This window comes from Chiroxiphia lanceolata, chromosome 9 (genome assembly GCF_009829145.1).
Source record: "Chiroxiphia lanceolata isolate bChiLan1 chromosome 9, bChiLan1.pri, whole genome shotgun sequence".
Classification (NCBI taxonomy): Eukaryota; Metazoa; Chordata; class Aves; order Passeriformes; family Pipridae; genus Chiroxiphia; species Chiroxiphia lanceolata.
In genome coordinates this window covers 27,030,082-27,053,911 of record NC_045645.1, presented here as the reverse complement: position 1 = coordinate 27,053,911, position 23,830 = coordinate 27,030,082, and the positions used below count along the sequence as shown (strand labels likewise).

General features: G+C 44.0%; 1 protein-coding gene across 1 annotated transcript in view; it reads right to left on the bottom strand.

The window, feature by feature from the left end:
• The window catches only part of ACBD6 (acyl-CoA binding domain containing 6), an 83,051-nt gene that overhangs the window by 32,812 nt on the left and 26,409 nt on the right, over positions 1–23,830 (bottom strand). The window contains 2 exon segments of the mRNA XM_032696157.1: positions 7,868–7,957; positions 14,442–14,547. Of these exon segments, the coding sequence (XP_032552048.1) occupies positions 7,868–7,957; positions 14,442–14,547 (196 nt within the window).

Here is a 23,830-nt window from a genome sequence, read left to right as displayed (position 1 = left end):
ATAAAGAGTTACTGCCCCAACATCTAAATCATTAGAAAAATCTTAGGAAAACTAAAAAAAAGTACTTTACACCAAAGACTGTAAATTCCAGATGCCCCAGTGATGCAACTGGAACTGGGTTTTTGTAGGTTTTTGTTGTGTAGGGAGGTTTGTTTAGTTTTTTTTAGAGGAAACTGGAAGAGACAATTGCTGACAACAGATGAATACGAAATTCCATTTGGAAAGCAAAGTCAAGATTTCTCAAATTGAAACATCCTCAGGGAGAAGATGAGCAGCAGAATTTAACCTCTTCAAAACAGGGAAAGTTTTTCCAAGGGGCTGAACTAAAAAGATGATGTTCTAGGAACCTTCTCTCCTGAATGAAAAGGAGCTGATTGGCAGAGGTGGTTCCTCTGGCAGGGAGAGGTGACATCAAGGCCATAGGAAATGAAGCAAGGCTAGAGAGCATTCCTAGGGTGATTAGAGACCATTCCTAGGGTGATGTGCTCACCTGAAGAACCAGCTTGGTTGCCAGTGGTATCCTGTTTGCGCAGTTAACCAAACACCTTAATGAGGGATTAAAGCATTTCCAACAATGACTTTAGGAATTACAGGTGTTTTAACACGTGCTTATTTCAAAGATGACCCCGAGACCAAGGGGCATTGGGATCATCCCCTGCCCTCGCAGGGAGGCATTCAAGGTAAGGCTCTTTCCTGCCTCTGCAAGGACATATGAAGACAACAGGGAGTTTCTCCTCTGAAGCAGAACACACAAGAGCACCATGGTGCCACCTGCACTGACCCCAAAGCTCACTACTGCTGCTGCTGGCTTCTGTCTACTCTGAGCATTAGCAGAGATTGTACCACAGAAGAGCTGTGCTGCTCAGGAATGGAATCAGGCACAAGGCCCCCTGATGCAGAGGGTGGTTCATGCTCTCTGAGCTAAAACTATGTGCCTTCTGCCAGACTGCATTCCTGCACCAGCACTGGCCATGGGATGTGCCTTCCTCTGCACAGCACAGCCCTCGGTACAAGGTGATGCCCACAAGCCACACAGTCCCACAGTAAGCCACTAAAACATGCTGCTGTCCTCAGTCCTGCCTTTAAACCCTGCATTTTCATTACCCTGAAAGCAGCTTTGGATTTTGAGGGTAAAGCAGCAAAGACCACTGCTAAGTTTTTCAGGACCAGCTCTTGGATTTCACTTTTCCAGCCCTGGTTTTGCACAACACAGGAGCCTGCAGCAGCATTCCTGGCTGGTAAGCCTGCTTTGCAGGCAACACTGAACGTGTGCTGCCTGAGCAAGGGTGCCAACTGCTCTGCTGCACCAGCCACGAAGCAGTGATTCATATGTCTACAGGGAGCAGAAGAAACAAAGACTGGACACATCAAGCTGGAAGATTGGAAGAAACAATGCAAAAAAGCCCAGCCTGCACAAGCTGAAGGGAACATCTGTACAACCTACAGTTTGTGTTGACGAGGCTTAAGGTGTCTTCAGAAGCTGAGGAGCAAACCAGGGATAAATCTCTGCCTTTCCCGGCATATATTTAGAGCTGAAAATATTTTCCAAATGTTTCTGCTGAAAGGGACTTTTCTCCCAGTAGGTAAAATCAGCATCTGCTGAGTGGTGACCATTTAACATTCAACCTGCTGCCAATCTACATTCCACAGAGAGACCCGCAGGAGAGACATGGAGCTGTGCCACTTGTAATAACTGTGTGACTGGCACCATGTCAATGCTTTAATGTAGAATGCTACCCTCTGTCACTAAGCAGATCTCTCCTTTCTTTTGGCTAATGGCTTTCACACCCATTGGCAACAGTGTCAAGACTGAAGGGGTACAGCCTGCAGAGTCTTTGGAGATCTGCTTGACAAAGCTGACACGGAAACATGGAGACAGGGATCAGGACAAGGGATGGTTAAGGGAAGAAGGACACTACTGTGGTTAATAAATCTGCTCTTATTGCTTTGCTTTTCATCTTTGTTTAGTGTTTTCATCCATTTGCCACAGTACCTCCCTAGCACACAGTGGTCAGTTCAGCAGCACCTGCGATATCCTTTGCTTGCTGAAGAGTCAAACCCTCTGCAGCAATATCAGACACAGGACTGGGTCCCTCCTGGCTTTCTGAGCCAGGCTTTTAGTATATTTAGGGGGAAACTGATACTAGGGACACTAAATGCAAGGGCAAAAGGCTCAGACATTTTCCTATTTAATCTCAGCCAGGTTGAGACTCAGAGAATGGTCCCAACAGCAGAGACCTTTGGCAGCTGGCATCCTACCCCCAAGGTGTTTGCACCCACCAGCTCGCAGCAAGGGTGGTGGGCTGCATGGACACACTCCCACGTCACTGGGGAGGGGCAAAGATGTGTAGATACAGCCTGTGGCCTTTGGTCCTCGGTCAGAACAGTGGACATGCCCACATCAAATTCCTCATCTCCCTACAGACACACAGAAGCATGAGGGCATGATGCATATTCAGTGCAGGAGGCAGGGAAGGGACACACATTTACTGAGAGCAGCATAATTTTTAAATGTCTATGCAATGCCTCCAAAACCCAACTCCCAGTGCAAAGACTGAAGCAGTTTGTATTTTTACTGTGAAATCCAAATGAACAAGGCTGAAAAGAACAAAAAACAGGCAGGCAAGCCTGACTATTCCTTGCTCTTTTTCATCCTATTCAGATGCAATCCCTTTAAGAGTCAGGCAGGAAAACAGTAAAAACACACAAATAAAACAAAACCAACAGAACACCAATCTTAGCAATCTTCGACATATCCATAATTTCTACTTCATTTCTAGCTAATGGTGGAAATTAGTCTTTGGATAGTTGATAAAAATCAACCTGTCTCCGCCGGGTTAGTACCGTGATCTGTGGCCCAGCAACTACTTCTGGTACAATTGATTTTCCTTTTTGGCAACCAATAGGCCAGTCAATAATAATGTTGTTTGAGAGGGATTGAGTCATGAGGGAGATGAACCTTCCCTGCCACTTATTATGTTTGTATTGTCTTCATTTGAAAAGGTTTTTTCTTTTTTTTTATCCCCAATGAGGACGTGAGTGAAGGTATTACAAGGGATGGCTGCTACATGTTCCTGTCTCCAGGAGCCCTCTGACTCAACAGTGTCTTAGCTGCAAACAGAAGAGGGAAGCTGCTGTCTTCCTAGACGTGTGTGGCAGGGAAATGGGAAAAAAAGACAACCTGGGGAGACAACCACGCTCCTTCTGCTTTTTTTTGTCTTTTAGAAAACAACAACAACAACAACAAAGGAAAAAATCCATCTAACTCAAAATATCATGTTGACAAGCATCACTTCAGTCAATAAATATGACTGGGTAGTTTTGCATGAACTGGTACAAGACAAAAATCCAACACTGTCACCAAAAATCCACCAATGCTCTCTGCAGACAGCACAGACACTAGATGCTTTTCACCAAAATTACTGCTGTATATGTATGAATAAAAAATAAAATCCACATACACTAGCAAGAGATTTCCTAACCTGATGATTTTCAGCTTTGGTCTCAAGTTTCCCTCTCAAACCTCTGAGGGTCCATGGATGACCACTGGGAACTTGCTGGCAAGAGGTTTAAAGTCTCAGTGCAGTGCTTTGCACCTTTACGAGGAAAGTGAAAAGTCAGCAAATAAAAACTCAACATCAGTTATAGCCTTTTTCTCCCTTTCAGAAAAAAACTGAAAGCATAGAAAATTATTACCATAACATTGATAACTGCACAATGATGCAGTTTAAAAATCATAAAATATTTAGATACGATTTTGACTCAGCTGCTCTAGCACATAGATATGTACACAGCCCTTAATTATCCTGTGTGTCAAGTGGTACAGTTCCACTGACAATGAACAGTATTTAAGACTTGCTTGCATGGCCAGATAGGCTTGAAAAGCTTTATCAAAGCAAGCTCAGCTGGGGCAACCACTCCAGGAGAGTTTCCTGTGCATTCCCAAAGGCACGCCTTGAACACATGCATTACTATTTTGGAGTAAGGAGAGCCCACAAATGGAACAAAGTGCAGCCACAGCAAGTCCAGGATGAGAGTCTGTGGTCTACTGTTTTGACATTACAAGTGGGAGATGCTATTTGTCCTTCTCTCTCTCATTGGACAATTATTGTATCGTGATGTTCTTCATCTTTCTTAGACCTGTACTAGCAATTTGTATACCTGCAGTAGATATATATATATATATATATATATATATATATATATACACACACACCCACCCCCTATACCCTGAGTAGGATGAGCAATCACGTGGGGCCTTGGCACCAGGGCACAGAACTCTACTTTTTGAGCCCCCTTACCTGCCTTGCTGTTGCAGGAAGAGGTGTCCAGACCCTGCCCCAAGAGGACCTTTCCACCTAAGAGCATTGAAGCAGCACACTGTGCTTAAATGTCCCCCCAAACACACAAAAGGAGTTTCTCTGAAGCTGGTTGAGCAGCACCTCACACCCAAGAGACTTCTGCTGTCTCCTCTGCACTCCCACTGCAGCACCAGAGAAAACTGAGGACAAACAGATGATCTTTAAGGTCTCTTGCAACCCAAACCATTCCATGATGGTATAAAATAAAGACTCTGACCAGGCCAGCTTGCTGCTCCAGGCACAGGGAATGCTGAGGATGCCATGGCACACCTGCTGGGGTGCAGCTCTGCACAGCTCGCATTCAGTGCCTCCCTTGATCCCAGAAAGTCTCCTTCCCAAGGCCAGAGAAAACACTGCAAGGAAAAACTCTCTCTTTAGGGGAAAAAGATGTTCCAATTTTGCTCATCCTCTGCAAGGAAAACTTGCCTCTTCGTGTGTTTTAAAGCTAGAAATGAAAATTATAATCACGTTGCTGAGCTCCTTCATAACTGTTACGTTATGAACATATTCCATTTAAGGCAAACATTTCCAGTGGAAGAAGGCTGTTCTCAGACTCGGCTCCAAAATACCATCCCACCACCCACTTTGACACGGCCTCTGGCTCTGAAGATTTAGGTAATTCAATTACACAAATGCCCCTTTTCAACAAAGCAGAGCAGCCTGTTGCCTTTCTGTATCCCCTCGCCCATGGCAATCGCTTTACCACCTCTTTTCAAACGTGCTATTAGAGCTAATTATGAACAACCAGAGAATTCAATGGCTGCAGCTTTTCAGTGACATTAGTGAATCACCCTTTGGGAACTGCAGCAGCACTGCTGAAAAACAAAAAGCACAGGGGCTGGACCACTGCAGTCTTGGGCCGTGGGGTTATTTCCAGAATTAAAGTGGTTTTGAGCACACTACAGGAATGAGCAGGAATGAGGAGACCTCTCCTCCTGCTCCCAACCTGTCTGTTTATCAGTAAAGAGTAATAAGTTGACACTTGCAGACCCTCTTGATCCAGAGACTGCAGTACTTTGACAATAGATAACACAAAGGTAACTAAAATAAGGCAGCAAAAAGGTATTAAGGCAAATCTACAGGCACAGTGAACTGGTCTGACTTGCTCCAGGTCACCTATCAGAGCACTACTGTCATTGTTTGCTTAGGGCAGCTAAATCCTTTAGCACACTCCAAGAGAGCCAAGATGGAAGAACATTTATTAAAAAGGTAATGGAAGAGAGCATAAATCTGTCACGCTGTTTGACTAACTTTTTAGAAGCATACTAAAACACAGGCAATTAAAAAAAAAATTGGTCTATAACATTTCTCTCCTTCGCTACCTGCTCATAACCCTCCTAATCCCTAATTTATTCTTGATCTCTTACGCTGCCTGCACATAGGTGCTGCTGCAAAACTGAACAAGACAGAAGAACACCCAAAGACCTGGAGGGGTGGATGGGAATTGTGGACATTGCTGGGACAGAGGTGTGAAGGGAACCTCTGCTGAGAGTGCATTGCTCTGAAATAATAGATTCGAGTCACCAGAGATTCCCTCACACTTAACCCACTGTTCTTTACAGCCTACACATTAACTGATTTGGTAATGTGTAACAGCAGGTACTGCAGTGTTTATGGCCTGTTAGGAAGCCAGAGTTTCTCCCTCACCCTTTTTCTTCTGGTTGATCTTAAAATTCCTCCTGCTCTTGCTTTGGATGGGAATTCTTACAGGGTAAAGGTTAAAATAAAAATAATAATAATAAAAAAAAGAAATAAACATTAAGTCACAAAGTCTTGAAATGTTATTGCAATTTATATATGGTTGAGAATAAAAACGTGTCTGCTTTCTCTGGGAACACACCCACTTGCAAACAGAGACCTTTAAAAAAAGTTCTCCTTTATTACCTCGATGGGGGAAAAAAATATCAAAGATTGATTTTCTTTTTATGGCTATTATTAACCTTTTGTTACTGGCCAAAAATAATCTGGTTAGAACATGTGCAATGCATCAAAAAGAAAAAAGAGAAGAATTTAAGAGAAAAATGAATGTTCGGGGGAAAAAATTATGATGATTCTCCCTTCTGTCTTTTCTTCTAAGAGTCAGACTTTACCTCCAAAGGAACGAGACAGGTGTCAAAGAGAAGAGATGTTTCAGACAGAGCCCAAAACCATCTCCAGGATGCCAGGGTGAGGGAACAGGTTGATCCAACTTCTCTGCAGTTTCAGTGCAAAGCTGTTCCTGTATGTATCCAACACATCGCTCACGAGATCTGACTGAAGGGTGATGGACAGGGTATGCAAAGCCCCCCTTCGTACTGGCTTCACTGCCCCTCTTCTATGTAAGGAAAAACTCCTGTAAAATCCATTAAAACCGAAACCCCGGAGATCTAAGCATGAACATATGTTTGTCACCAGCTGCCACAGAGCTGTCCTTCCTCATACCATCCCAGCACCAATTCTGCCCAGGAAAGGGCAAACCAGACCTTTTTTTACAACAGTTTCATGTGAGTCTAAGTACCAACACTGCTATTTGTGGGCAGGAGAGCAGAGCCAATAAGAGCCACGCAGGTAAAGAGCAGTCAATCATAATTTCACAGAAATACATTAGATAATTATTTCTGAACACAACCAAATCTACACAAGTCAGCCCTTAATTGCACCAAGTTGACAAAACTGGGAGCACTGACTCATGGGTATAGACAGACCCAAGCTGGCTGGCTGGAAGGAACCACTTGCAAAGCAGTTGCTGAACCAGTGTAGGACAAAACCTGGGCTATTCAGGGACCCTAAAACTGCTGCTAGCTAAGCTCAGACGTGTGGGGGAAAACTATGGTGGTTAAAAATTCTGTATTTTTCCCAGGCTACCTTTTTGGATGTTCTGATAATAGAATCATAAAATAGTTTGGGTTGGAAAGGACATTAAAGATCATCTTGTTCCAACACCCCTGCCATGAGCAGGAACACCTTCCATTAGCCCAGGTTGCTCCAAGCCCTGTCCAACTTGGTCTTGAACACTTCCAGGGATGGGGCAGCCACAGCTTCTCTGGCAACCTGGGCCAGGGCCTCACCACCCTCACAGGGAGGAATTTTTTCCTGATATCTAATCTAACCCTACTTTCTGTCAGTGTGAAGTCATTCCCCCTTGTCCTGTCACTCCAGGCTCTTGTAAATAGTCTCTCTCCACCTTCCTTGCAGGCTCCCTTCAGGTACTGGGAGGCTCCAATTAGGTCACTCCAAAGCCTTCTCTACTCCAGGCTGAGCAATCCCAACACTCAGCCTTTCCTCATAGCAGAGGTGCTCCATCCCTGTGATCATCTTGGTGGCCTCCCCTGGACTGGCTCCAACTGGACCCAGAGCTGGAGGCAGCACCGCACGTGGGGTCTCACCAGAGCTGAGCAGCTTTTCTGTGATAAGTACCCTGAGAAAACTTGCTATGGAGTTTTGGAAGAATTCAGTTTCATGCAAAACATTTGGTCAGGAGGCTCTGTAACACATGGATCAAATTCAACTTTGTATTCCTTTCTTACCTGGATGTTGACGTCAGCAGAGTGCTGTAACAGTGCTGAAACCAGCTCCTTGTGTCCTCTGTCACATGCCCAGTGGAGCAGAGCCCGGCCCTGCAACATCCAGGAGAAGAATTAAAGCCAGGCAAAAAAACCCCACGGAGAATCAGTCTTGCTAATAAGTATTGAGCACCGATAACCAAATTAACACAGAGTTAAAAGAAAAAGTAAAAAAAATAATATTAGTATGCAGCTTATTATTCCTTGTGATTTGAACTTAAAAATAATGCTAGAAAAGTGAAAAGTGACACACAGTTCAATTTTTCATTAATTTAGCACTAAGCCCACAAGCCAGCAAAAAACTTAGAGGGGAAAAGCAGGAAAGCATGAAACACAGGAGCCATGACATGATTTTTTTTCCTGTACAGATTTGGGATTTTGGCACCTCTGACTTTTCTGGGAGCAACGACTTACACAATAAGGATAGGATTTTCAATGCTGCCTAAGTCACCTGGATGCCAAGTTCCCAAAAGCTCATTCCTCTGGCAGGTCCAAAGCACTTAACCCACAGGTCCTGTCTTTGCTGCAAGAGAAGATTAAAACTGGGCGTCTGGGCAGGCATCACCCACAATTGTCCCCTCTCAGCTCTGCAACATATGCAACAACATGGGGGTTATTGCATCCATGCCTCTGCCCCCTCCCAGACCTTTGCAGTTTTCTTCCCATCTGCTTTCTACAGTTGTCTGCCACCATGGGAAGGGATACAATGGAAGTACAGATCACCCTGCCTGCTAAAGATATGGGAAGAAGCTTAGGATCCCTGAGAAAGGGAGATCAAAGTAGTCTGAGATAGATTTTCTTCTTTGTTTACTACACACACATGGTAAATCATACTTACTGTTCCTATTAGGCTCTCCTGGTTTGCAGGGGAAAACTTGGAAATCACCCTGCAGATAACCAGGAATCACACCCCACAAGCTGTGACACCATCAGACTGACCCGTGTTTTCCAGTAGGCCACAGAAAACAGTCACAGACCCTCACAGATGAAATCAGTTAAATTAGCCCACGCCTGGTTATAAATCTCTTGACAGAGCAGTGAGGAACAAGGTGAGCAACTCATTTATCTGCTAATGGGGACTGTGAGCCAAATTTCCTGACCACGGTGCCAGAAAGCAGGAGGGGCAGAAGACACCTGTGATCAAAGCTCACGCTGCATCTGCTGGATGTTCTTGGGCAGGGCAGCAGAGGTAGAACATGATTTTGAGTCAGGAAATGCACACGTTTTGACCCAGTAAGTAATTAATTTTTGTAACACATAATTTTAATGTTACGCTAATTAACCTTGAATTACAATGAATTTTCTGACAGTGACTTTCTATGGAAGCACTGATGACATCCATGGCCCATTTAATGATTAATGTTCTTGCACTCAATGCCACTATTGCAGTCTACAAGGGGGAAAGAGTACAATTTAAAACAACTGGTAAACATGGAAAGATCCTTAATTCATGTTTAGCATCCTTAACTCATCTCTGGACTGGTAATTACTTAAGACTTAGGATTTCAGTTGGACAAATACCAACATTTTTCGTGCTACAGATGTTTATGTCGAAAGAAAGAAGCACGATCTGCAACAGGCATAATAGCAATAAATACTTCAACAGATGATTTCAGTTTCTTTATATATGTGTAGAGGAATAATACCATAATTACACATACAGTTATTACACAAGTGTCATTACTGTGCAATTACATGATATAATAAAGGCATTTCTATATTTTTAATCAAAATTAACATTACAGATTAGTGGCTATTATATGTTGGTTTGCTTTGGTCTCTGGACAAGCAGAATCTCATTTTATTGGTGCTGAACTTGGCTGAGACCAACAAAGGAAAACCAACAGTTAATTCTGACAGCTCAGAGGTACCACAGCACTGTGTAGCTGGTCTTGCCCATGACACTGGAAGGTTGGTTCTGCTGCACATGCTGCCTTTTGAACAAGACAAAAACCCGAAGCCTGATCATCTACAGTCATTAAAAATCTCCTTGTGCTATTTGCAGGAGTATGGATTTCAAGCCTTGGGCCAATTCCACTTTGGGTAATTACACTCTGCTTACCTATATATTTTCTCTGCAATTCTAAATGGATACAGTATTTTCTAATTAGTGCCTTAAATGGCTCTGCATTGTAATTGTGCACTATTAAATAGCTGACATGTTCCACCCAAGAAATGTCTGCATCCTCGCAGCCACGCCCTCGACACAGGGTGTAAGGGACTTTGGAGACCTCCTGTGCAAGAGCACACCATGAGATGTGGGAGTCAAGACACCTGCAGAAGAATCTCAACCTACTTACTGCGTAACAAAAAGCATTTGTATTTAAAACAGTTGGACTCTATGATCTTAGAGGTCTTCTTCAACCTTAATGATTCCATGAAAACTAGATAATATTCACTACTGTTTGCATAGCATCAGGCAAATTAACAACAATCAACAGTTCTAGCTAATGTACTTAGGCAGCTATACAGCCACAAAGTCTATTTGTTTCTCATGTCTTCCTTAAAATAAGCCTTAGGGATAAGACAAACTTAAACTGAATTTACAGTCCAGCCTTTTGTATAGCATGGATATCACCTCTGAATGCTGCAAAATTCTTTAGTCCACACAGCTGCTGCTTTGGATCAGCACATAACATGTGCTTGTGTGTTTAAATAACATGGCAGAAATCTTAAGAGCCACAGATTGAGCTTTCCCAAAACAATTCCCACACGGCTGTTTCATTAAGCAGTGAGAGATTCAGAGCAACACGAATAATTTCACGTAGGGAAGAACTGCAGCAGTGAGGTCTCGACTAGATACAATCAAACACCAAGGTACTCCCTCCTTGCAATTCAAACACGACAGTTGTTGCAGAAGTTACTTGAGAGGATGCATTTTCCCCAGCCTTTGAAGTATTTAATAAAAAAAAAAAGCATAAAAATAGCCCCACTGCACTAACCCTGCCTCTTAAATCTTCTGTGCTTTGCCTGGCTAACCGCTGCCAGCTTGGCCAGCTTCTGCAGCAGCTCCTCAAGCCAACAGCACATCAATTTTGCTCAGCTCCAAGTCACAGGGTGTTCACAAACAAAGCACAGGACAGGGATTTGTCTCCGATATACCGAGTCTCGGCAGACAAATGGATGGGAATGATTTTCACATCAATTAGCCGGAGCACAGAAAGGGGAGAACAAAGCCAAACCGAATGGATGTGCTACAGTATTAAGCTATACTTCTAGGCACGATGTTTGCAGCGGTAATGGCTGTATAGCAGTGAGCCACTCTAACTTGTGGCAAGTGTTTTATTAGCAGTAATTAAGAAGAGATAGATATCTATCTAGATAGAATGACTGCATCCCTCTGTGACAGCAGAAACAGTGAATGGAAGGGCTGTTGTTGCAATTATACAGGTAAACCTGATTTGGAAGTGAATCCCTTTCAGAGCTCTCAAACGTCTGGTGAAGTTTTTCTAATGGGGGCAAGCCTGTAAATCCAGAAGTATGTGATCCTTCTTCAAATTCATTTTTTCCCCTGTCCTTTCCTTGGCAAGCTGGCACCAATTTGGCACTTGCTGTCTCAAAAGCACGGGGACTGGGGACTAAGCGAGCAACTTGTCAGATGCCTCTCATTAAAGTTTTGGCAACGACTTAAAACACTGCACACAGGTAACATGTTTGTTTACTGGGATTTATCCAACAATTAAAAAAAAGTTATCTAGCTACAACCTCCACAGTCCTTGGCACAAATTACACGAGCAATTCCTCTCTGCCTTTGAGCAGCTCCTGGTTTGTCAGAAGTTGAAGAAACACTGTTCTCCACAAGGCAGCAAGTGAGCCACACTCCCAGGACGTGCCTGGGGCGACTTCACAGCCACAGGACATTTCTTATGCCATTAGTCCTGCTGACATATGCAAGGGAAACAGGTTGCTTTAGTCTGTGCTACTTATAAGTGAGTGCAAGCTATTCTGTTGAACTCTGGGCAATTTAGACACAGTAAATGGAAGCTCGTACATGATTACTGTCATTAGATTCTTTGTTTAATTCCGAATTGAAGTTTATTATATCCGAACTGTTAGCAGGTATGCTGGCCTGAACGCTGTACATGAAGAGCTTTATGTCTTGTGGGGAGAAGACCACTGATGCTTTGGAAGTTTCCAAGTGCATCTCTCTAAACCCCTTTCTGAAATCCTTTTGCTTCGAGTCAGTTGGCTCATCCCTCACTTTACATTTTAATTCTTGATTTCTTTTCTCCTTTCGCTGACTTATTTCAGGTTTGCACAAAATGGGGGGGTACCAGTAGATGCAATACTAACATATCACATAAAAATAAAATCTAAACACCCTACAACCTCAGCCAGGTCTTTATTGTTCAAGGCAAGGCTGAGCCGAGTGTCTTTGCAGCTTAGCACGAGCCTATTTGGTGCTTCAGTAGATTTTGTTTCATTACAAGTTAACTCTTCGTATGTATCCCTGTGTCATTTTAAATTTATAGGTATTTAAATCAAAGGATTGACACCGTGAGTTATGTTCAGAGGCCAGGTGAGGCAGCTTTTAGATACAGCACGATGTATTTACACAGTAACACTAAAATAGTTAATAAAAATGACAAGATTATGCTTGCACACACTTCACTCTACGAAAGGATCGGTCTGGGATATCTCTAGTCTAAAAGGGGTTCTAAAACTTCAATCAACCTGCATGATATTAGAAAATAAGCTACCCTCCAGATTGGGAAGAACATGTTTGGATACCAAACAACACTGGTAACGGTTTCAGCTCCTTAACATATCAGGAAATAAATATTCTTTTCAGATTTTTGTTTCTGGTATGCTATTTTTTGGTTTTCTGGATCAGTTAGGGTTAGCCTAAAGAAGCCAGCACTTGCCAAAAAAAAAGTTGTCACTTCCCTATTTGCACATTTGCTGGAGTAAACCAAAACTGTTGAAGCTGTGAGAATTTCATATATGGAGGAATTCTGCACTAGTGTCACATCCCACGAGCCCTTCACCAGTAGGCAGGTGCTTTTGGCTCCTGCCTTTGCTGAAGCAATTCCCTACTCTGCAATAGTCATGTGCTAGTATCCATTAGCAACAGGATTATCCATTAGAAATAGGACTTCTCTTACATCAGGACTCATGGATAATTCCCAAGAAGGATGTGTCACCTGGCAGTTTTCAGATCTGGCTTAAAACATTTACATAGTTTAGCTATTTCAGCTATCTTTCACAAAATATTTTGGTTTTTAAAAATCAAACTTTCTTTGGTTGAAAACAAGCCCATTTGTTGCTTGAACAGCAAGGAAGGTACCAGCTTCTGAACGCTGCTCACCACAAAAGAGCACCTTGCCAGTGGGAACAAAGCAATGTTAACATGACATTATTATACACTTATTGCAAGCGTTTGATCCCAAAAATGAGCTCTTTTTTAATGAAAGGACTGCAGCTGTATTCTGTGGGACTGCCCTGGACATTCCCCTCTGTAGCCTGTGATCAGCAGGAGGAGGGATGGAGCTCAGGACCGGTGCTGTAGCAGGGACTGTGTGGCACACGACAGTTTCAGTTCATTGAATTTATGATGTGAAATTCCAGCCCTGATCGTGAACACCCTCCCTCCTCTCCTCTGAAAATTAATTCACATGAATTCCTGATTAATAATAAAAGGCCCTGCCATCAGCATTCAGAGCCCCAGCCGGGGCTGTCATGGCTCAGAGGGCAGAAATCTGCTTAGAGCTACAGGAGAACCCAACTGAATTTGTGGCGTCTCAGTCTATGAATGTCTAAGCACTTCATCTGTTCACCACAACACAACGTGCTGGAAGGCAGTGGGCAAAAAGAGCTGTGCACAGGCTGGACCAGGAGCAGGGATAGGTGGCAGTGTGCAAGCACAGAAACCAAGGTGACAAACCTGGTACAGCCACAGTTCCTGAAGGATTAACATGAAACTGTCCACACCGGGACAGTTGCTCTTACCAAGAAAAAGATCAAGACAATCCACACTTTTAGACAAGCTTTTTCTTGGGAGTTTCTGGCAACACCTGTAGTATCTCCCTGTGGAGAAATGGTGTTTTGAGTTTGATGAGGAAAGACCTGATGATGTCATTATTTTTGTGAAGCTGGAAAGCCAGTGTCACTCATTTGCCCTCCACATGAATGATGAAAAGCTGGTGGCATGACAGAAATCCTACTTCAAGCCTGAACAGAGGTCATCAGCCAAAAAAACCCCCACATTTCCGTCACTTCCTAACTCTGATCATATTTAGTATACAAAGTGAGAAAACTGAAGTATTCAGGAGATCTTATTCTGCAAGTGGCTGCTGAAAATAACATAGAAAATAAGTGTCTGATATGCTAAAGCATCACAGTTACTACATCCACACACTACTAGAAATCCAGTGGAAAACTGTTTTCCAATAGATTATCCCTGTCTGAATGACCAAGTGTTTGTCCAACTGTTACAGTACTTTGTTATAACAAACCCAACTAGGGAATTTTAAAAAGAAGTAGCACTGAATTAATACACAACACAGTTAAAAGATTAATGGTTCCTTTTTCTCCATACCTCCTCATCTGTGACGTTCACATCCACTTTTTTTGATTGAATGGCTTTGGTTACATAGTCAATGTTGTTTTCTCTGCAGTAATCAAAAATGTTCTTGTCCTCTTCCCTATTCAGGAAACAAAAGCAAAGAAGCACCCTGTTACTGCACAACACAAAGGCCACATACACATCACATGCTCATTTCAATGACATTTCAATGCTGTCACCAGACTGAAACAGGCACATGCAAAATAACGTGGTTTTTTTCTCCCAAGTTAGGAGACAGAAGATCCTGCTTCCTAGAAAAACAAAGGTTTTTAGCAGTATTATGTCCAGACAAAAGTCAGCTTACTCCTGTGAAATGGCACAAGAAATGTATGAAGTTAGCCAGAAAAATCCATGTTTGAGTTCTGGTATAAATCACTGCAATCCCACAGAAGAGAAAGGGTTAAAGCTGCTCTTCCTGTAAGAGCCACTCTGGGTCCCACAAAAGCCCTGCCTGATGCCCATCCATCTCGGACAGTGGCCTGGACAAAACAGCAGAACAAGCAGGACACATGCAAAGCAATCTGTCCCTGGCTGATTACACATTGGATCCTGGACATAACACCAGCAGGTGCTCACTTAGGACTGCTTGCAGGCAGGAAGATCCAATTGTGGTGTCACGAGAGCCTGAGTCACACCTATAGCTTCTTCTAGAGATAAAAGCAATACCCTGGCTTCAGACACACTTAAAGCTTCCCTCCTCACCAGCCAAAACAAACAGAACCTCCAATGAAGTTAAGAACTTTCCCAGATTCTTAAAAGAATAATACCTTTAAGTTTAAATACACTGATCCCACTGTGTTGCTAACAGGGAATAAAGAAAAGAGGTCACTGGTTTTACCAAAATAAGCCAAAAGCCCACACATTCCCCTCTCTTGCTAGCTTCCAGATGAAAACTGTGGTTCAGATGAACCCATCAGTGTTGCTAAGGGACTTGGCAGCTTCGTGAGAGTTAAACACAGAGTCGCTGCCTCACATGACATCCCCAGTTTTCAATCACCTTAACTTAAGACCATCTGGATGTTCAGCAGAACTCAGACTGACAGCCTCAGCTACTTGTAAAAATGGGAGGTTGCTGGAGCTGGTCAGACCCAGTAAGAAGGTCGTTCTGCTGTGGGCCTTTTGGGCAGGAGAAATCCAACAGTGCAGTTTGAGAACTGATGCACTGGTGCTAAAAGGTAACACTCCTCCTATTCATCTGCACTGCTCTTGAACCTCACAGGCTGAATAATGTCAGGAGAAGGGAAAGTAAAATCTAAATAATATTTGTATTTCTGAGCAATGGATTACAAACAAAAGGGTTGCTCTTTCACCTGCAATCCCCAAAAAAAGTAAATACCAATGCCACCAAGACCATGTCCCCTGCTCCCATCAGGGAAGGCAGAGCTCCACGACATGGTTTTGACTTTGTCTTTGATTGTTATGCATCTAATTCCTCAGACCTTCCTTCCTTGGTGCCAGAAAAAGGTGGGGAAAAGTGCTGACACTCATCTCCAGCAGCAGATCACTGCTTTCTCCAAAGAAGTCACTTCCTCTGACCTCCCTCTCACCTTGCTCTCTTAGTAGCACTATTCTCTAGCACATCACCCCTATTTTTCCTTGCAGACAACTGAGCTGCACCTTTCTAGTGAAGAGCTGGGAGCCACACAAGATTTCACACTCTGTGTTCAGGCATAGGGACACTACAGAAGTCTCCCAGTTTCTTAACCAGTCTGTCAAGAACTCATTTGTTGGTAGAAGTCTTGTCCACTCACTACATACAAGCTCCTGGGAAACAGGTCACTGCATGCTTTAGATGTAATTAATTACCTTGAATTCCGGGGAAAAAAGAACCTCATGGCGGGATTAGAAAAGGCAAAAGCTTGTACTGCTCGAGATGGAGCTTGACAGACTCATGATGGAGGTCATGAGACATGCCTGCCCCTACTAACAAGGGCTGATTTGATATGCTGGGAAGTCCCTCCAGTCCTACCTTGTCAGTCCAACCTCTCCAACACACCCTTGGCTGCTGACAGCAGCCTTTTGGGAGAAGCTGCTTTTCAGACAACGCTGTACAGTAACTTGGCTCCCCACTGCACAGCCACACGCCTCTCATTTATAGCAGATCACTCTTTTTTCCATAACACCAAAGCAAACCCCAGTGTCTCCTTGCTAGAGAAGTCCACAACAGTCCTCAGTTATTCCTGGGTGATTTTCCATGTCACAATCATGAGCTCGGGCCGTACCCTCCATCCCACAAGCTGCAGAGCCCTGACAGACCTCACACGGCAGCACCAGAGGTACCAGCAAGTACCTGGCAGCAATAAAGCACCTGACTGTGCTCCAGGGGGAGTGTGTGCAGGGCCTGTGCCAGCAGAGAGGGCACTGCAACCCTGATGTACCAAATCCAGCCCATCTTTCCACCACAGCCTCCAGACTTTTACAGCCTTTTTCCAAGGATATTATTGTCTGCAAGGGGAAAATGACCTGACACAGCTATTTGGATATGATTTAGCTTTCTGGAATAACCAACTCTGCAAATGCTCTATATATCCCCCTTCCAAAAAACCACTTTTCTTTCAGAAGTCTCCACAATGGAATTAATCCAGAATACCAATTTCCCCACCTGAAGATAAGGTTTCGGGAAATTTCGTCCTTCTACTCCACATTTATTTCTCAAGCTTTAAACCACTCCCCTGCTCCTGATGCCCTCTTTCAAAAAATTAAACATATATCATATCCAACTTTTCTATAAATATTAACAAAGAGAAACAAGCCCTTTCCTGAATACATTTGAGGGAAGTCCACACAGTCACAATGAAGACATTTTACCTACAAATAAAACAGTCACATGAAGCTACACTCCAGACAATTAAAACCATGCGATCTAGACACAGGCCAAAACCAGGAGGGGACACTGAGAAAAGGGCTCAGAGGAGTTAAAACCAGATTTTTGGAGGGATCAATACTAGCAAAAACATTCCCCTTGAATGGTGTGAATGGAATAAAGACAAGTTACTGTTATTTGTTGACTTTGCATTTAAAACCATACAGGACAAATAAGAAACAGAGCTTGAAAACTTGGCAACTCAGTTTTTTCTCTCCCTTTATTTCACATGTGTGCATGTGCTCACACTTAATGATCCCTCCACTGTAGTAGCTACAAGAAAACAAAAAGGATGTAATGTTTTTATCAGACCTGTTCCCAGCAGGAATTTGCACTCCTCATAAAACTGGTAAGAGTTGACAGGAAGGCCCAGAAACTGGTTAAAACAGTATAAAACCAGACAGAAGCACGTCGGAAATACAGAAGTAAGTGACAGTGCAAAAACATTGCTCAGATAATGCTATGAGGGAAAGAACCCATAGCATTTCCATCAGTATTTTCAGAAAAATCTCAATTCATGTAAAAACCAGAGTATTCACTATATCTGAATGGATGGGAAAGACCACGAAACTCAACCTAACGGAGATGTGCACAGTTATTTAAAACCTGTAGCTAAAGGAAGACTTGGATGCAATTTTCTTTCTGTGTCAGATTGTTGAGCCAGAAAGGAGCCTTCAAGTCAGTGACCACTTGACAGTCAGTAAAGGCAGTTACTGTGTTTACACCTATTTCCTGAGGATGGTCAGAGGGTTTCTCTTCTCCCTTGCCGACACATGTTCAGCCCCCAAAGTTGTTTTCTCCTGCTCTCCCCCATCCCCAGTAAGAGATGCTAATTCTGATTTAACAATGAGTTGAAGTGTACCTGTTGCCTGCAAGTAACACATGGGCAGCTTTTTCCATCCTTGAATAAAAGGATGTGGAAGAACTTACACCAAGCCCATCTTTCCCCAAGCTTAAAAGGCTTCGCAAGCCTTCCTCACAAGTTGTCCAAAACACACGTATCGAGCCAACAGTTTTTAAACAGCTCATGGAAAAGATCTGGTGCTGGTTGATCAGGCTTCACCTCCTTCTTACCTGGAGTGTTATAAATCTCCTTGCCACCAAGGCTGCCACTGAAAAGGGCACAGAAGAGACTTGACATGCAGACATTTTACCCTCGCGCAGAGAACATCCTCCAGGTTTGCCCCGTGCCCTTCCTCCCCCCTCGCAGGTTACCTCCAGCGCAAAGCTCAGGGCAGAGGGCTGAGATCAGGTTCTACTTGGGGCGTCCTCACCCCTTTTCCCAGGGCTGGTCCAAGCTGTGTCCCAGTGGACTCACCACGGAGCGCCGTTAACAGGTGGCTTTGCCCGTCTGGTTGGCACAGCGCTGCTGAGAGAGCAGGAGCGTGGCGGAGCGGGGCAGGACGCGTGCGGGGAGCCCAGAGACACTCGCAACACTCACTGTTTATGTCAAGGCCCTCGGCCCCCAAGGGACCCATTTTCACATAATCTATAATTATCTCTTCGCTTTAATCGCCTCGTCACTTCTGAGGCTCTCCTGGGCACAGGAAGAGGAAAAGCTCATTAACTGAACCTTTTCTCCTCTCTCCAGCCACCCATAGCTTTTAATTGCTTGGTGTTGTTATTATCTATCAGTGCAACTGGGATCATTTTCATAAGAAAGGGTGGTGGGAGGGAGGAAGGCAGGAGCGGGTCCCTGAGGTACGCACCACAGACAAACCTTTGCTTTCTCAATTATTTATGCCAGCTGAGGTTTTACAAGCTGAATAAATCCATAACTCAAGTTTATTTTGAGCCGGCAGGCCGTCCCGAGGGAAGGGTTGCCCACTTGCCGGCACACTTGTGTGCCGTCCTCCGAGAGCCGCCGGGACATAGCGAGACATGTGTCATCCAATTCCCCACCCGCCACGCACACTTCGGCACATCAGCGGCAGCACCGGAGAGGAGGTGGCCCTGAAAACCCCAAATAGGAGCCTCCACTGAAGGATGAGCTCTCCCAGAGAGACGGTAGGCCTGAGCCCAGGCCCCCTTTGCACAACAAAGCAAAAGCCCCAAGGGTCACCGCTCCGGGGACAACAAAAAGGGAGGGAGCAATAAACTTGGCAATCGTCTTGAAGCCAAGAGATTTGCCTGCTGAACGTCACCAGGAGAGCATCCATTTCTAAATAACACTGACCTGAAAAAAACCCAAACCCCAGCTGCCTGTACCCGCAGGTGTTTTGTGTGAGGCGCCACGGCTGAGCACGCCAGGCCGCCCGGGCTCCGCACAACCGGGAAAGCTCTTCCACAGGGATTGCACAGCCCGGCATTTACCCGAGCGGCAGACATCTGTGGCACAGCCACCCACACACACAATACCACCACGAGCCCGTAATTCCCAACACAGCAGGGATGCCGGCTCCCACATCCCTGCAGCTTGGTGCTTATTTCCAGTGCTGGCGTTCCCGAAAGCGAGCCCGGAGGGAGACAACAAAACCCCAACCGTGCTCCGGAGCACTGGGCTCGTCTCAAAACTGTTCCGAAGCACCATCCTTGCAATGGATGCTGGAAGCAGCTCTTTAAAATTCAGCAGCCTTTGTGCCTGACCACATGCAGCGACCTCTGGTATTTTCTGCCAAAACAGTTCATTTGTCTCGCACAACAACTAATCAATTCCCAGGGCCATCCATCACCGGGGCTCGTGCGAGCCGGCCCGGCAGCGGGGCCAGATGGCGGCTGCGTTAGTGGGATTAATACAATTCTGATAGATTACACGGCATCAGGCAGGTCCCAAACCCAAGGGGTGCCCGCCCCGCGTCCCGATCCTAAACGGAGCCCCACTCGTGACCGGGGTTGCTCCCAAACATTAGGGGGAAGGGTGGAAGTTTCTACCAGAAAAGGGCTTCTTCAGCACCCCTCTGGATGGCAGAAGAATAAAGCATAGCTCAGGAAGACCTCTCTGCCGACTGGTAGATGTCATTCCCATGCCAGCATGCCAAGACTGCATGGAAGCAGCTCATGGCAGAGTGCAGGAAGGCTCCTCCAGTGGCAGTGCAAAGAGACACAGACATTTGGCAAAATTATTTCTCATTCTTCACCTGCCAAGTCAAAGCTTTAGTTTGCTGAAAACACCTATAAACTGCTTCTCCTTCCCCTTTCAGTATTTAAAAAAAAAAAATACTGAAAAATAACTTCAAAGCTGAATTTCCAAGGCTATGGTATTTTTGGCATCTCCTTCAGTTTGTGTCTTGGATGAGATTTATACTGGTAACACATCAGTCAACCTCAGCTCCCTGCTCATTTCCTACATTTGTGAAACTCTAATTATAGCAATTTGATCATGAAAGAGCTCCACTACAATGGCTTTGTTCTGGTAATAGCACCAGAAAAGAGATATAAAGCTTTATGTAGCAGTGAAAAAAAAAAAAAAAAAAGAAGAAAGAAACAAACCACCACTATACGCATCCTGAAATCACAGACAATTTCTAAATCTTTCCTTCCAAGGGGAACCTCCAAGTCCCATCATCAGTCACCAGCACACAGGGTTTTTGTGTAATGCCCGAGGGGAGATAAGTGATTTGCAGAGAAGCCCAGAGGCAGAGCACTATGCTAATACATCCTGCAACTGCTCCCCATTACTCACTGGGGGTACTCGAGTTCTTTATTGCCAGGGTTTATTAATGACTCCTAATTGATGACCAGTGCCCAGCACCCCAAAGTAAATAACTGCTACGCCTCATTAGCTCAAGAGACCTTCTCCTGATTTGAGGATTGATCTATGAACACACAAATTGCACTGATTTAACCGAATCTCTTTCTAAATTGATTTAATTAGATCGGTGTAACCTGCTTCTATGGATGCTCTCGAATTTATTTGGAATCAGTGCAATGTACTTCTGCGAGCCAGACTGACCACTTTTCTATCTCGCTCTCAATCAGAAACATTTGAGATAATTAGTGATAAGGTAAAAATCAGGCCTGGCACTGAGTTCCTCCTACTGCTGATCCACTTTCGGGCAGGATATGGTAACTCCACTTTGTCCAGCATTTATAGCTCTGCATCCTAAAATCCAAGCATTTCATTCCACGAGAGGAAGGTAAGCACTACTTATGCATAATTTTAGACACACAGTTTGAAAGCAATGCCACTGCTGCTTTGTTGGTAACTACTGCTGATGGCAAACTGGTGGTTTGTTCTATTTAAACAAAAGCCTCTTCCTATTTATTATGCAGTAGCAGCTTGGAGGATGTTAACTTTTTGATGAACTGTTCAAAAGCTTCTGGCAAGAATAAAACAAGTGATCCTGCTTAGGTGAACCTGCAAAACTCTGCACTTGCATCCTTGTCTATCTCCTGGTGCAAGGTGAGGTTGTGACGATGCTCCAGATAAATTAGCAGCCTTTTCCTGCCTTTGCATCAGCAGAATCCTAAAGGGCATATGGTAGGCTGTGTTTGGCAGAGTAATGCCTGCTGAGAAATTGCTTTCAGAAGTCTGTCAGAGCTCAGGGCTGATGAGGACTCAAGTTTTACTTTTTAGTACACAAAAAAGGGGTTTTTTTGCTTATTCTGATCTTCCTCAATATGATCCTGTAACAAGAAAATATTTATCCTATCAACAGCCCCGCGAAACAGAGACTAAAGTGGTTTGATTTATATCCCAGTTTTTGCAAGCTCGTTTTAAAACTTCAGTCAACCCACCACAGAAAACCCAGTCAATAAACAATCTGCATCAAAGTCTCTTTTCTCAGGTAGTAGGTTTTGAGGCAGCACAAATGTACACACTGAACTTACAGCACGGGACTCACCTGTAATAAAGTGTTAAAGTTTATGCTGGCTCAAGCTATTCAGTTTTATTTCTCTTTAAACATCTGCATGTTTTTCCTCCACAGAAGATGCCTTGTTTTCTAAGACTACATTCTGTTTTATGAAGTATTACTGAATGCTAACCTTATGTTCTTGTAAGTAACCACTCACAGGCTCACAAAAGTCACCTTTCTCAGGTGAGTGCTACAACCACCAAACTAATTCATGCTCTAGACAAATTTGGCCACCAAGCTGAATGTCTAGAGCCATTCTTCTTTGGTTCATCTGCTTGCAGGTTTGGTATCAGGGCAATTTTGTTTAGGGTTATGCTTTTCTTATTATAATTATCACTTCAGGGATGTGCCTATACTTCCACATGTTTACTTCTTGTTCCAGCAAGGGAATGAACAGTAGACAGAAGTACTGAGAAATTTGAAGCTGTACAGTTCTGTGTGGGTGAGATGGTGGTGACACTTGCTCATTCCTATCTTGCAAGGAAGACATGGATGCCTGCAAGCCAAGCTGTGTTAATGCACCACATGAGTTTCCACTCTGCCAGCAGAGTCAGGACGCTTCATTGTGTCAGAGACAACATCTGCCTCATTTGTATGGACCACAGCTGTGCTTTGCTAAACACACAGCACATATATTCCTCATGGCATGTTTGGAAAAAAAGAGTATTTGGAACTGTACTTATCTTCAAGTCCTGCACCAGTCATGTTCTTATGGAAATAAAACCAAATATTTGGCAAGATTTAGGCTGGTCAAGCCAACCAGAGTGCTGCATTTCATACCCAAGAAAGGACACAGGTACTATTTGGGATAGCCAAGACTGACAGCACTGTAGGGGTATGTTCCATTCCCAAAAGGAGAGCCGGAACAGGATTTAAACTACAGGGTCAAACTACGAGATCAAGGAGGTGGCTGAGACCTGCACTGACAGAGCAGGGAAGAAAAAAGAGCTTGTGCCTGCCAGAAGTGCCATTCCTCAAACACTGTGTTAAACCAAGGTCACATCTGACCACCTCTGGTCAAGGTCCAGGGGTAAGTTAAAGATGTGCTGGCTCCCCATGTGAGGGAAGGAGGCTATTCCTGGCCAGCTGCTCCACTTCACTATAAAGTGGACTGCAATCCCGAGGGAAATACCTGTGTTACTGCCAAGCACAAAAATGCCACCCTATTTGCTTACAACAGCTGTATCAATTCCTACCTGAGCTCCTTGCAAAGGGTTTGGAACCACCTGCTCAAGACTAGTTTGTGACAACAAGTCAAAGAAATGCTGTGTTGAGTTTTAACCCTTTGGGAAAGTTCTCATCAAGCTTGGGAGGCTATGTACAGAGAAATCAGGGTTTAACTTTTAATTTCCTGGGACTGAAATGATGCAAGACATTCAGTAAAAAATGGGGTCACATACACATAAATGGGTGACTGCAACATGACAGCAAACACTGCTCAAGAGTTCATTCTTCTCTGACTGGAACAGTAAAAAACTAAACCAAACCAAAAACATCCAGTTGTCCTTATTCAGTAGGTTATGTCACTTGCTACTTGCACCTTGACAGTTTTAAATAGCAGCCACTCTAGTTCAGTAAATGCATTTCTGCTTTGCTAGCTGCAGAGGTCAGAAAAAAAAAATTAATTTGATATAAGGTACAAACTCTCCCTGAAGGCAAACATTGTCCAACACTAAAACCTTCACTGAACAATCCCTAATGAA